The sequence below is a fragment of the Rhinopithecus bieti genome, unplaced genomic scaffold (genome assembly GCF_001698545.2).
Source record: "Rhinopithecus bieti isolate Rb0 unplaced genomic scaffold, ASM169854v2 scaffold_3040, whole genome shotgun sequence".
NCBI lineage: Eukaryota > Metazoa > Chordata > Mammalia > Primates > Cercopithecidae > Rhinopithecus > Rhinopithecus bieti.
Window position 1 is genome coordinate 9529146 of NW_016804657.1, and position 15732 is coordinate 9544877.

The window sequence follows — 15732 nt, forward strand, 5'->3', positions numbered from 1 at the left end:
AAAAAAAAAAAAAAAAAAAAAAAAAACATGTTGCAAACAAGTCCACCCTCACCAATGCATAGACTTTGGTCCCTGGAAGTTATCACAAGTTATTTGTTTTTCTCCTCTGAGATTCTTTCCATAGTGCCTTAGTTTTTTGGAGGAAAGATATTGCAAGGGGGTAAAAACCACACAAACAGATAAACAGAGAATTGGCTTGATAGATCTACCTTTAGTTTTGTCATTTTCCAGTATTCATAATCCTTTCAAAGTTTCCTTTAAAGGGGAAAAAAGAGGCCTGTAAGAAATAGCTCAAAGAGGTTCTAGGATTTATAGACATCCCATTCCAATATAAGATACAAAAGGCAAATAGATCTACCTTTAATTTTGTCATTTTCCAGTATTCATAATCCTTTCAAAGTTTCCTTTAAAGGGGAAAAAAAGAGACTAGTAAGAAATATGCTCAAAGAGGTTCTAGGATTTATAGACATCCCATTCCAATATAAGATACAAAAGGCAAAATGTTTCCTTTTCCCATGATCCAGGCTAGCTCCAAGAATCCTAAAAAGGATCTTTTAATTCGGATTCTGAGATGTGGTGTTTTGTGGATTTACATGTGTTCTGGCACGAGGACCACTCTACTTCCTTAAGAAACATTAGCAAAAATGCTTTGCTCAACAACCTAGTTATGTATGTACAAATGGTGATCATGGTCCTTACTGACAAAAAACTTATAAGCAATTTCTGTTACAAAACTGATCTTGCTAACAGGTCTTGGTGTATAAGTCAGGATTATCATTTTCATTTTCAGGTGTCAGAAATAGAAGTGCAGAAAAGCTAGGTTTTAGGGTGACATTACTTAACTGAGGTAGAGGCAAGATGAGAAGCTGCCAGTCATTGGGAATATCTGATTTGTCAGTCTTCACTGCTGTTGTAGACTGGCAGAACCTATTTCAAAGTGTTTCTGCAATAAGCATAGAGGAGAGAACTTGGTACATGGGGATTGTGGTGGGGAAATGTGACCACGGTTGTCTGAACCCAGATTTTAAGTTCGCATCTATTGGCTGAATTGATGATATAAACATCATCAGTCGTTCCAATACCCACCTTCAAAATCAGAATGTTTAGAGTCTAAAAAATGCTACCTTTCAGCATTTTTGTTTTGGTACTGATGAAACAAGCACTATTCTTAAGAATAAGGGGTAAGGGTTTTACTCTCAGATTCGCTTCTCTTATGGAGTGATATCGTACAAGCTAATTGGATTCTCTCAGCCTCACTTTCCTCATGTGTAAAATGACAATAATTCTCCTAATTCATAGGGGGCTGGTGAGACTAAACTGAAATGAATGCAAGAAAGTACTTATTAAGAATATAATTCAGGGACTTGGGCTCTTGTACAATAAGTAAATCAAGTCAAAATAATGCAACCTCCTTAGAAGATCATATCCCATATCTCTGAATTAAAAAACAAATTATTGCTGGAACAGTTGGTGTCATCTCTTGGAAAACAAGTTAATCAACTTAAATATATTAAATCAGACACCATCTCAGTGACAAACAAACTATAAGAATGGACTTGTTTTTATGAGATCTGAATACAAATTAGCATCTGATCAAATGGCATCTCAAGGATTAAACATCTAAGACCTCTATATATTGCTTTGTAAAAGGGTTGAAGTACATAAAGTGTGCATCTGTTACACTAAGCACTCCAGAAAGAAGCACAAATGACACTCTATTTCCCAAATTACTCCTTACCTCAATCACATTTGTGTAGGCCAAGGAGTGTGCCTCAATAATTGGGGATTCAGACAGCTATGCCTTCTTTCTTTCTTTATTTTTGTTGTTGTTCACAGCATTTTGTTGATGGGGTTTAGAACACTGTCGTATTTCGAAGCTACAAAGCAATATTCATCAAATAAAGCCAATAATCAGCTATACCAAATTAAATGTCCCAAAACTATAACTTTTTCTTGTGAGGAAAGCTGCCCTTATCAGAATGCATGGAGTGCAAGGCACAAAAGCCTTGCTGTGATTCGTTGAAACTTCCTATAGAAAACCCACCAATTTCTTCACCTCCTGGCACACAGGGTATGCTAATTCTTTGGCTTTTGCTGATCCAATTTGTAAAACCTTTTCTAAATGGTCCTTGTCCAGCTTCAGTTTTTCAATTTCACGCTTAATTGGGGCAAACTTCTCAATCACAGCATCTGCCACGGCCAGCTTATAGTGAGCAGTGTCCATGCCCGCGCTGCGGCGCACCACTTCCTCCACAGAGAGCCCGGTCACCGCGGCGTGCACTGCCACCATGTTGGACACGCCAGCGCGGCCAGCTGGGTCATAGGTGACCTCCGAGGTGAAGTCCGTCACAGCCTTGCGGAATTTCTGCACTATCTCCTCTGGGCTGTCTGTTATTCGGACGGTGGCCAGTTTGTCAGGGTCTGATTTCGACATTTTGGCAGAAGGATCACGGAGGGATTTTACCTTCTTCATGGATGCTAGGTTAAAAACACCAACACACACATACCCAAAACAAAAACAAAACAAACAAATCACCAAGATGTATATACAGACAGTTCCCACCTTGCAATGGTTTGAATTATGGTTTTTCAACTTTACAGTGGTATAAAAGTGATATCCATTCAGTAGAAACTGTACTTGAAATACCCACACAACCATTTTGTTTTTCACTTTCAGTATAGTATTCAATAAATTACATGAGATATTCAATACTTTGTTGTAAAATACGCTTTGTGTTAGATGATTCTGCCCAATTATAGACTAATGTAAGTGTTTTGAGCACGCTGAAGGTGGCTAGGCTAAGCTGTGATGTTCAGTAGGTTAGGTGGGTTAAATGCATTTTTGATTAACAGTGTTTTCAACTTACAATGGCTTTATCAGGATGTAACCCAATTATAAGTCAAGAAGCATCTGTTTATACTTTGTAAATTATGTACTACTTTATAAATATTATTATTTTAAATTTTTTGTCTCTTCCATACTTTTAAAATATTTTTAGTTATCCTTTCCAATAACCCAACATCTTTTTCAGTAATCCAATGTGGTCTACTTACTAGTCCTACACTAGAGAAAACAATGAGGACTCTAGTTACAGATCCTGAATCCTGTCTACAAGAAAGCTGAGGTTAGTCCCAAGAAAGTTCCAAGCCTGTCTATTGTCCAATCCTCTCTTTAGAATATACCTTGATGTAACAATTATAAGTTTGTTACTTACTTAGAATGGACTTGGGCACTGGAAAGAACTCCCCGTACTTCTTGTTGAAACCTTCTGCTAGGTCCTGAACTAGTTCCATGTGCTGGACTTGATCCTCCCCAACAGGAACGTGTGTGGACCTTTAATAAAAGACAGACAGAAAAACACAGCAAGGCTCTTTCTTAGAGACAGAAATGATATTGCAAGCAGCTGCATTTCCTGTGAATATTTCACTGTTGGTGTTCAACAAATGTTCACCAACTATAGAGGGAATGTTTAGACCTAAGTCTTTATCTGTGGATCAGACAAAAGCCAAAAAGATGTTTCTCTAGTTGTGTTTTTTCCATAGCAGAGGAATATAGCCATCAACACCAGAATAACAGGATCTTGCTGGGAGGGAGGAACGGGATTTTAAATAGCATATGCTCTAGGCACAATTGTGTTTTAAAACTACTCCTCATTCCCTCACCCAGTCAGCACATATTATCCCAGGCCTGACCAGATGCTTTTTACCTCAGAACTGCAGCTCACACTTGAAAGACACCCCACCCCACTCTTCAAATCAAAGGCGGCAGAAAGTTCTTCAGGCAAGAGTTTTTCCTCCCTGTCACATAGGGAGTAATTCAATATTCTTTTGCAGTAAGCTTCATTTTCAAGTACACTGCAATCACAGGACAATTAATATGTTGCAGAGAACTTAAAATCTACAAGTACAGTGTAGATGGCTATCAAAAAGCAAGTTGGAGAAAACATGAAGTACATTGACATTTATGTAAATTTTACAAGTGCATATGGAAATATATCTGTAGTAATAAGCATAAAAACATACTGGAAGCTCCTCCCCAAATTTGTAATTGTAGCTGCTTCTAGAGAAGGTGGGAAGGAAATAGATCTGAAGAAAAGAACAAAGGAGACTTGAATTTTATCTGTAATATTTCATTTTACTAAGAAATGAAGATGTGAAACCAAAAATATCAGAATATAGGGAATGACTTTATCATGACTTTAATCCCATATGTAAAGTTTGCAGTGTCAGATCATGACATAGTACATCAAATAAGGGAAGAATGAACTATTATAGAGAAGTCTTCTTGAGGAAAATTTTATACTGAAGTCTTATGGAGGGATAAAAAACAGGCAATTTTATATATGTAATGTTTGGCTGGGAGTTTAGACTTGATAATACAAGTAATACAGTGCTCTGAGGTTTTTTTAATCAAAGAAACAATATTGCTTCTGTGAAAAAAGTAGCGAGACATCATAGGCAAGTTTCTTACCCTTTCTAAGCCTTCATTTCCTCTGTAAAGTGAGGGTCATGATGGAGCTTACCTCATATGGCTCTTTCATGGATTACAAGTATACTACTTGATAGTAATTAGCTCTATAAATGGTTGCTATTGATATAATATATATACATCTCTATATATACATTCATTAATATCTGACATGATGAAGGACAAAATGGTAAAATAAAGATACTATAAAGAACCCTGAGCCGGGCGCGGTGGCTCACGCCTGTAATCCCAGCACTTTGGGAGGCCGAGGAGGGCGGATCACAAGGTCAGGAGATCGAGACCACGGTGAAACCCCGTCTCTACTAAGTATACAAAAAATTAGCTGGGCGCGGTGGCGGGCGCCTGTAATCCCAGCTACTAGGGAGGCTGAGGCAGGAGAATGGCGTGAACCCAGGAGGCGGAGCGCTTGCAGTGAGCCGAGATTGCGCCACTGCACTCCAGCCTGGTGGACAGAGTGAGACTTCGTCTCAAAAAAAAAAAAAGAACCCTGATGAGGGGTACACTGACTTTTTTCACATCGGATCATTTTCCTTTTTCAGAGCTGACATACCACAAATAAGAATGCATAATCCCAGAGATAGTCACAGACCTGGGCAGTGATCCTGATATGCGTAGAAGCGTTACTTGAAACTGACAGTTCACATATTTGATCAGGTAATCCCAAAATATAAATCGCATGTTACAGGAATTCTGAGAGTTCTTTTAATTTAAGGAAAACAAGAACAGAACAATCAATGGAAAGACAAAATGTAAGGACCATGACAGCAGACCCAGAAAGGGTTTCTCTTCTTCTAAGGCCAGTAAGTCAATGTTGACCGGGTACAGTGGCCCGTGCTTGTAATCCCAGCACTTTGGGAGGCCGAGGTGGGAAAGTCACCTGAGGTCGGGAGTTCGAGACCAGCCTGACCAACATGGTGAAACCCTGTCTCTGTTAAAAACACGTAATTAGCCGGGGGTGGTGGTGCATGCCTGTAATCCCAGCTACTTGGGAGGCTGAGGCAGGAAAATCGCTTGAATCCGGGAGGCGGAGGTTGCAGTGAGCCGAGATTGTACCATTGCACTCCAGCCTGGGCAACAAGCGTGAAACTCTGTCTCAAAAAATAAATAAATAAATAAAAAGTTAAATAAAAAAAAAAAAGTGAAAGTGGGAAATTCTACAGAATAACTGTTAGGGCCATAGTCATTGCTGTCTTCCATACAGCCTGGAGTAGAAAGCCACTGGATCAGTGAGTAGCAAAACAAAATATTCCTTTTATGTTTTCGTAAGCACTCATAGTCCTACATGATACTCCTTTCTGGGATGTACATGCAGACACCCCACCTTTGTAACTTTCTCTTCTTTGAGTGGACTTTGCTACATCTGTCTTGTAATTGTAGTTAGGCTGACATGCAGAGGTCACCTGGACACCCCCAAGCCAAATTAGCCAACAGAGCAGGTTAAAAAACAATTCCAGTAGCCCATAAGAAATCGCAATGGACTGCAACTAACACAGAAAAAACAATTACCATAATCAATACACTTAAAGCACATCAAAATGAATATTTCCACATGTCAAAATGGTTCCAGATTCACAAAGCAACCAAACTAAACAGAAAACACATTTAGTTTTCATAATGACTCTGCATGCATTTTTGCCTGATGTCGGTTCCTTGCCTCTTTTCTAACAATTCTGTGGGGTGGGGGGGTGGCTTTTTTTTAAAAAAAGGATTTAAACAATTTTAATCTTTTTCACCTGCCCCTATTGCTCCACTTGGCTTTTTCATCTGATTTTAGCCTGTTTCTCGCCTTCCCTCCCTGTGCTCCTGCTGCTTCTTTCACCTCCTATAATTTATCTTGGCCTTTACTTCTCATCTAGTGAGTTTACACTTTACATTAATTCATCTTGTCTTTGATTCTACTCACTTATGTGCCTTACTCTCTTCATATTTTCAGCCTTTCCCCTCAGTCTTCCTTTCACTTCAAATAATTTAGTGCTGTTCTTTAAAAATTTATATCCTGCATAATGATATCCATATTAATGTGTCTTTTTTTTTCTATTTTCCTTTAAGTTACTGACTGTGCTTTCTTAGACACAACATAAAACAAAAGCCTTTCATAATTTTGATTTTATAACTTCTGTCACATAATAAGGCCTCTGATCTCCTCCTTTGGTGACTAAACCATTTTTCTTTTGCTTAGTTCCTTTTTGCATCTATAATTACTTAAGATCACCCCACCCTTCTGGCAGAATTAGTGTCCAGATGAATAATCATTGCCTACATATATCTGCTAACAGAGATTTGTTGTCTTATTATTTCTTTTTCTACTTTTTTTGGCTGTGTTTGTAACTTTTCAGTGCTGTTGCCTTTGACCAGCCCAGCTGGGACAGGAGTTTGGTGGTGTTTTCTTGTCATAAAGGATTCATTCCTCATCACTAGTTGCTTGTTGGATATGCAATAATGACTCTCTAATTCAGCAATTACTTAGTGAAGACCCACAATGTGAAAGACCTGGTGCTGGGTACTGTGAAATATATAACGAAGGGTTTACTTTCTAAAGATTTAAGACCTCCAGGAGGAGAGATAATACCCAAGGAAGCTCTGAATTCTTCTGGCGAGTCCTCCTTCAGCATCCCCTACCTCAGTGAATGGCAATGCTATCAATCCAGTTGGGTAAGTCAGAAACATTGGGTCATCCCTGACACCTCCCTCTCATACACATCTAGTCCTATCCATTTTACCTCCTAAATGTTTCTTACAGTTGTCTACTTTTCTTCATCTTCACTGTCACCATCATGGCCCATATTAGACTACAAAATAGCCTCTAAACAGATTGCCCCAGATATTCTTGTCTTCCTAAAATTCATTCTTTGTATTTTAATCAATTCTCTTTTAAAAGTATGAGTCATATCAAATTCGCTGTATCCTTGAAATGTACAAATAGCTTCCTGTTGCTCTTTGGAGAGCACACTGGATTATCTGTTGACACCTCAGCACCATTCTCTCCCTTCTACGCTACCTCTTGATTTTCAGGGGCTGGCAGCCTGGAAACTACATTTCTCAGACTGCCTTTCAGTAGGGTTCTGGTTTGGTATAGGCCTTTGCCTAATAGAAGTAAAGTGGAAAGAGAAAGATAAAAAATTGTTGCTTAGGTAGATTGGGTGAATACATGCATATGAGCAGACTGCAGAAATGAGCAGCAGGTTCCTAAATCTCAGAAAAATCCAGGCTCGACTGGCCTCACAAAGAATGAAGCACTTCAAGAACTGGAAGTCTCCAAAGCAGCTACAGGAACTCTAGCATTCTTAGAAAAAGCTCTCAAATGCTGTTCTATGACAGTCTCAAAAAAAGAGAAATAATAATAATAATAAGCTCTCAAAAAGCTTATTTTCAGTGGTCCTCAATGGCAGTAGCCTGATTATTAGACATTATGATGACACCTCTTCTCTGACTCTACCAGCCTGAAGTTTCCGAGCAATCATCTTGCTCTCTATACTTTATGGGTTTTGGTTTGGTTTGGTTTCTGCCTGCAGTTTCTTGAGGACTCTGTTGTCTCATTTTTCTATATCATTTTTGTGTTCATTTGCAGTCTTTTTTTTTTTTTTTTTTTTTTTTTGAGCTAGAGTCTCGCTCCAGTCAGACTCGCTAGAGTCACCCAGGCTAGAGTGCAGTGGTGGCTCACTGTGGCCTCCTCCTCCTGGGTTCAAGCAATTCTTGTGCCTCAGCCTCCCGAGTAGCTGGGACTACAGGCACACACCACCATGCCCAGCTAATATTTTGTTTTTAAATAGAGACAAGGTTTCACCATTTTGGCCAGGCTGGTCTGGAACTCCTTCGCTCAGGTGATCTGCCTGGCAGGGCCTCCCAAAGTGCTGGGATTACAGGCATGAGCCACTGCGCCCAGCCAGTTTCCAGTCTTCTTATCCTCTTCCCAAATTTTTCAAATTCTTGAGAAAGATAATCTAATTTGCCCAGATACTCACTTTCATCTCTATCTTAACGAACTTAGTGGAATCTCTCTGAAACTTCATTTCCTCATCTGTAAAGTGGGGATAATACCATCCACTTATTTTATAGCCCTATTGTGAGAACTGAACAGATAATGAGTGTGTAGCAGTTAGTAGATGACTGGCAAATAATGCTCAACACATGTAAAGTCCTTCCTTTCTTTTCCCTCAAGGCCATGTATAGTGCCTTTTCCCGGATCAGTGACATTGTAGGTACTTAGCAACTATTTGTTGTTTATTAATAAAAATTATATGTGTGTGGTTTCATGTGTGTGTGTGTATGCATATATATACACACATATATATAAAAAACACATATACATACACAGAGAGAGAGAGAGAGAAAGAGAGAGAGACATATACAGAGAGAAAGAGGAGAAAGAAATATTTACTTAATATATAGCCAGCTATTTGAAATTAGGCATTTGGAAAATAATACAGATGCAGAATAAAACTATGAATACTTGCTATTTTGAGCATTGGAATATTTTGTCTGTATTCAAATTTCTTGTGCTTATCATACTCTCAAGTTAAAGATGGTCTCAGCTGTCCATTCCTGGGTTCCTTACCAAGTTCTGCCAAAACATTTACATAAATCTTTTATAAACTTATCTGAATGGCTCCTCTTCCATTCCTTTCTATTATGTTTGTTCTCTGACCCACCATGCCACTCATTCTGATGATGATTTTGATAAAAGGAAACACTAATATTTGGTTTGCATCAAAATTTTATGAAGAGGTTACATGTAGATTTGCTGGTAGGGAAAAAAACACAGATGTTTTATCCACCCTTCAATCTACCATCCTACCTACCTACATTTATAATACAAATATTCAGAGACATTCTGGCAATGATCTTTTTCAAAATCCAGAAATGTCTGGAACAAAGCAAAATAAGAACAAATAAAAATACCCTCAAGTGCTTCATCTCTGTTATAGGGAAAATAATGATATAGCCTAAAAATCAAACCTGAGTTTGAGTCCTAACTCTGCTACTTATTATCGAGCAATTAGGAGCTTCTAAACTTGAGAAGAAACATGAGACAAATACAAAATGTACATTAGCAGAAAAAGTGCTGTAGACCCATAGTCTTGCCCAGATGTTCCAAAGTCAACTAACTGGCTAGACAACTTTAGGCAAGTTGTTAAACCACATTGCGCTGCACTTGTAAAGCAATGGAATTCAAGAAGAGGCTCCTTAAAGTTCCTTTCCATCCTTCGCTTCACGGTATCATTAAGAGTGCAGTCATTCTTGTTAAAGTTTACGCTTTTCCATAGCCCTAAGCTCAGAGAACTCTCCCATTACAGCTCTTCAACTGTTAAGGAAACCTACTATGCTCATGTGTTTTCTTATTCTAGTGCTGACAATTCTCAGCTTTTGTTTTTTGTTTTTGTTTCTGGAGCCAAGGTTTCACTATTTTGCCCCGGCTGGGCTCAAGTGATCCTCCCCCCTCAGCCTTCCAAGTAGTTGGAACTTCAGGCATGCAACACCATGCCTGGCTAGCCTTTGGTTCTATAAAGAAGTAGGTCTTGAAACAAAATTAGACAACATTGTAATCATCAAAGACATAGTCATCATTAGTCATAACCAAGTAACAGCTCCTAGTCACAGTACTGCCTGGCCTATATTTCATTTTAATCCTCTAATAATCCTGTGCTTAATAATTATTCCCATTTTACAGGTGAGAAAATTAAGTTTCTTCACAGAACCTTTTCAAGCAAATATCCTACCTCTCTAGAAAATGTATTATTAAGACTTTCATTATACTTTCATTTGTTACTTATTGGAGAATATTGTTCTAGCCTTTTAAATAAGTCAAAAGCTACTAATTACAAATAATAAATGCTATCAAGAGTCCAGCATACAAGTTAATACAACAAACAGACAAATAATCCTTGCAAGTTTTCATCAGAATTGAAGATAGGCTGCATGTACTCATGGACATTCCCTGTTTGTAGAGCTAAGCAGCTGCCCTTTTGGCTGTTTCCATCATAATTGCACAAGGGCTCTGGAGTCATGCCACGAGGTACACAGATACAGTCGTCTTCATGCTGTTATCAGACTTCCATGCAAAGAACTGTAGTTCACAGCTTTAGGGGTAAGGGATGCAAAAACACTGGTGAAGTGTCTTCTTTTCCCAGAAGCTTTCACAGTAGCATGGCCCTAAGTGCATGCCAGTTGGGAGGCTTTATCTCTAGAAGGCCAAATGGGGGTCAAAGGAGGCTGATAAGGGGTTAGCATGGAAGAATTGAGAGGGGGATGAAATCAGAAGCCCTGGCCAGTAGCACAGCAAGTGCAGGGATCAGCATCCTCAGGTGTGTATTTTTTTAGGACGTTAAGTGGCAGCAGTAGCTGACTGGATGGATTATGGGTCCAGGAAAAGTACAAGTACCCTATATCATATTTTAAAAACTTGCTCTCAACCTGTAGGTCTAATACAGTGGCTATTTAAATTTAATTAAAATTAAATAGAATGTAAAGCTCAGTTCCTCTGTGGCACTAGCAACACTTCAGGTGCTCAACAGCCACACATGTGGCTACTGGCTACAGGATCTAGCACAGACATAGAACATTTCCATAAACGCAGAGAGTTCCATTGGACAGCATTGCTTTAGAGTCTAGAATATATAAAAAATCAACATTTAAAATGCTTGAAGTGGCCGGGCGTGGTGGCTCAAGCCTGTAATCCTAGCACTTTGGGAGGCCGAGACGGGCGGATCACAAGGTCAGGAGATCGAGACCACCCTGGCTAATACGGTGAAACCCCGTCTCTACTAAAGAATACAAAAAACTAGCCGGGCGACGAGGCAGGCGCCTGTAGTCCCAGCTACTCGGGAGGCTGAGGCAGGAGAATGGCGTAAACCTGGGAAGCGGGGCTTGCAGTGAGCTGAGATCCGGCCACCGCACTCCAGCCTGGGCGACAGAGCCAGACTCCGTCTCAAAATAATAATAATAATAATAAAATAAAATAAAATGCTTGAAGTTTAATCATCACTGGGGAAATATATATGGCATACTGGTTATGAGCACAGACTCTGTATCCAAACTTTGTGGACTCAAATCCTGGCTCCAAGCTTTGCTAATTATATGACTTTGGGCATGCTATTAACCACTCTGTCCCTCAATTTCTCCATCTGTAAAATTGGGACAATAAGAGTGCAAATTTTAGAAGGTTGTTGTAAGGGTTGATGTATGTAAAGCACTTATAATGGTTTCCAACACGTTGTAAGTGCTATTTAAATGTTAGCTCTTAATATTATTAGTTTCTCACAGAAACATACTTCTATAATGTAGTACCTATTTCTGGGGAATAGATATAAACTGATTCAGATGTCTGACCCTTTCTGCACTTCCCCCTGCCCATGAACCAAGTCTGTATTCAATAGGTTAAAACACTCTCTTGTCACCATGAGTATATACAAGACCAGGGTGAACTCTCTTCTTACTTGTACAACAGAATGTCGGCTGCCTGAAGTACTGGGTATGTGAGCAGGCCCCCTGTGCCATCATGCTTCTGCTTGGTAGTCTTTGCCTGTGAGAGGTGAAAAGAGAGGAGGGTTAGAAATCTGAAATCTGACTTGAACCTAATTATACTGCCAAATTAAGAAAATTTTAACACAAGCAAATTGTGATCTGTAGCCACCTGTAATAACATTATATGTGGGTTTCTTTTTAGCAGCTCTAGCCATCTTCTGGCTCACTTGTCTTCACACTCCAGGCTGAGGCAGGAATAAGGAGAGTGCATTTCACCACTGCCCCTTTAAAGGATCCTGGCCTGCTACTATTTCTTATTTATTTTATTAAAGTAAGGATACAGGCATTTATTGGTTCCAAATCGGATAAATTCCAGATTTCACAGACAAGGTCACAAATTATCATGACATTAAATCTCTACAAATTAACTTGAGTTAATATCAAAAGCCCTATTGTTTGTATGTGGAAACTTCCCAAAAAGTCTCACAGCACGCTACTGAGAAAACTGGAATGTTCCCCTACAATCACATTTAAATAACAAAAAACAAAAAATCATGGCATTTAAAATAAAACTAAGTGAGAGAAATTTTCATCTAACCAATCCTAATCACCTGTCTTGATCCTTAGGTGATTAAGCATGCTGAAGCAGTGAGGGTCAAGTGACCCAATGAACAGTACAGGTTGTATAGACCAAAACAGTTCCTTAATGGGGAAGTTGATGGAAACACCTGAGATGATATTAGAAACATTTAATAACTGGGTAGCAATAGATGTCGACTATAAACTACTACTGTGTACTCAGTAAACAGGATCCTAATGATGGTAACTCCTTTGCTGCGGCTGCACATTGCTGACATGTCATTTGGTTCTCTGAGTAGAGCTATTTATCAGATGGGAATATTCTGTGTAGTTTCAAGGCCTAAGATATAGCATCTCTTGTAAAATAAATGGATGCTTTGGTATGTAGACAAATCTTACCCATTTAGTTAATGTGAATCATTTCCCTCAAGTCTGATTATTTCCAAATGAACTGGGCAACTGAATTTATAAACTTGTTTTATTCCAGGGACCAAGCTCATGAGCTTACAAATTTGGGGTAGCCCTACCAAGGTGCAGACACACTTTTTAAGGCTCAATCTGAAAATACAACAGCTTCTCTCCTTAGTCATCTTAATTTTGGTGTTTCATAATTTAGTTACAAACTTTTCTGAGTATACTTCAAGTGGTTTCTGGCTTATAGCAACCAATGCTCTAGGCCATTCAAAGGAAATTTGAATGTTTGAACATACAATGTCTTCACTACATCCCCTAATTACAAAGTTCATGATAAAGGCTAGTTCACAATTATCACCAGGTAAAGATAATGAAAGTTTAATTTGGAAATGCGCAAATTGAAAAAGAACCCAATTTTTAAAAGTTGCCATCCCATTCAATTTATAGCCTTTTCATATTAGCGTAATGGACCTTGAAATTACAAGGGAGAGGGAAAATGTGGAGAGCATTAATATTTATTGAGTGCCTATTATGTGCTCCAGATGTTTTACATATATGTTACTGATTAATCCTCTAAATAACCCTGACCTCAGCAACCCTCACCCCACCCTTCTGTGCCACTATTCTACCTCTTGCTGTCCCAGTGGAAACCAAGCTAGATGCCCTTATTAGATCCTCCATGGCACTGGAATCCTGCCCTCAGAGCGCTTCTTACACTTTCTTATTATTTATTTAATTGTCTCTTTCCAAACAGATTATAAGCCTCATGAAGGGGGCTACTTCTTATTAACTGCTATTATCTCTAGCACCTAGTATGACGTAAGACTCACAGAAGATATCACTAGTATTTAATTAGTATTAATGAAGGAATGCCCAGAGAAGACAGTGACACACCTGAGGATAAGACTGGGATTTGAAATTCATGTTTTTCCTACAAACAAGCAATTATATACTAATGGAAAGGTTTTTCTAGAATATCAGTACATGCACTAGTAATGTGCTATCAGGAGATCTTTAGATGCTGTTTTAAAGTGGGAATAGTTCCTGCTAGATTAGTATTCAGTTCCTATAAAAAGGATTTCAACATTACACTTAATGGCAGAATATTATGGGGAAAGTATTGCCTAAAACCAAAATATGGCAGATAACATTATGAAACTTTGTTTCTAATTTGTGGCAAATAATAATGTGGCAGCATTACCAGTTCCGTCTTTTGTATTAAGTGTCTTAGTCCACTCTCAGGCTATTATAACAAAATACCCAACTAGGTGGCTTATAAACAACAGAAATTTACTTCACATAGTTCTGGAGGCTGGGAAGTCCAAGATTAAGGCAAAGTCACTGTCTGGTGAGGAACCTTGTTCATGGACAGTGACTTCTAGCTCTGTCCACAGATCATGGCAGGAGCAAGCGGTCTCTCTAGTGCCTCTTTAACAAGAGCACTAATCTCACTCATGGGGGCACCACCCTCATGATTTAATCACCTTACTAAGGCCCTATCTCCTAATACCATCATCTTGGGAGTTAGGTTTCAACATATAAATTTTGGGGGGACACATTCAGACGATAGCATTTAGGAACTGTCACTTTAAAGCTTTGTCTTTTTCTTTCTGTAGCATGTGTGAAGGCTTCTAAAGACCAGCTTTTGAGGAAACCAATAGCCCTGAAAAATATGCTCAAAAGAAGCTTGAAATTGAAATTAGTGTTGACGTAGTTGGAGGCTACCTACCCTGGGGTTATCCAATTGCAAAAATAAATGGAAGTAAAGTACTATGAATTATTCAATTTATCTTTCTTGGTTGAACGTCTTAGAAAAAGTATAGCCCTAATTATTCTGTGGGTTTGAACTGTTGCCTGGACTTAACTTGTTTAACTGTTAAATATAATATGTTGTCTCTTCTCTCCACAATAAAAACATTCTTTCCTTACTGCCAGTTAATTCCAGTGGAAATGGGAGGCAACTTCAGGGTCCAGTAATCAAGAATCTGTGATTATTTATTAACTACGTGGTTGTTCAAAGTCAATACCAAGTCTATCCAAAGGTAACGCTGATTCAACTGTACACAGATAAAAACGATTAACATCATTTTTAAGTCAGGAGGAATCTTGGAAAATCCTTTTATTTTCCTTTCAATACCTTGAAGCAGGGAGGTTAAAGATGATGTTCCAACCATTAGTGAGTAGCAGACCAGGGAGGAGAGTAAACTCAGGATTCCCAGAACCTAACATAAAAATAAACAGGAAGGAAAAAATAGCTCATTGTCTGTTTATTAATTAGATTACTGGCATTTACCTTCCACTGATGTAAATGTTGTAATCGAGGTAGTCTGACCATGCAGGAAAGGATCCAACTTAACTGTGTGTGTTCAGACACCTAAAAAATTAAAATAGGACATTAGTAAAGGTGGCCAGTGTTTTCTTGCATATAAGAACTAAATATTAAGTATTACCCTAAATGTCTGAAAATACCCCAAATCAAGGTTATTATAAGAAAAGGTGGGGGGCGGAGCAAGATGGCCAAATAGGAACAGCTCCAGTCTCCAACTCCCAGCGCGAGCGACACAGAAGACCGGTGATTTCTGCATTTTCAACTGAGGTACTGGGGTCATCTCACTAGGGAGTGCCGGACAATCGGTGCTGGTCAGCTGCTGCAGCCTGACCAGCGAGAGCTGAAGCAGGGCGAGGCATCGCCTCACCTGGAAGCGCAAGGGGGAAGGGAATCCGTTTTCCTAGCCAGGGGAACTGAGACACACAACACCTGGAAAATCGGGTAACTCCCACCCCAATAC

The 15732-nt window shown here is 39.0% G+C and overlaps 1 protein-coding gene across 5 annotated transcripts in view; it reads right to left on the reverse strand.

Moving 5' to 3' along the window:
• Nucleotides 1-348: 348 nt before the first annotated feature.
• The window catches only part of WARS2 (tryptophanyl tRNA synthetase 2, mitochondrial), a 119064-nt gene continuing 103680 nt past the window's right edge, over nt 349-15732 (reverse strand). For 4 of the 5 annotated variants that reach the window (XM_017869840.1, XM_017869838.1, XM_017869837.1 and 1 more), the window contains 4 exons: nt 15237-15317; nt 11923-12008; nt 3216-3334; nt 349-2478 (listed from right to left, as the gene is read on the reverse strand). In XM_017869840.1, the coding sequence (XP_017725329.1) occupies nt 2030-2478; nt 3216-3334; nt 11923-12008; nt 15237-15317 (735 nt within the window). In that variant the 3' untranslated portion in view covers nt 349-2029. Of the gene's footprint in view, nt 2508-3215; nt 3335-11922; nt 12009-15236; nt 15318-15732 lie in introns of all 5 variants that reach the window. The other variant, XM_017869841.1, reaches the window with a different exon arrangement.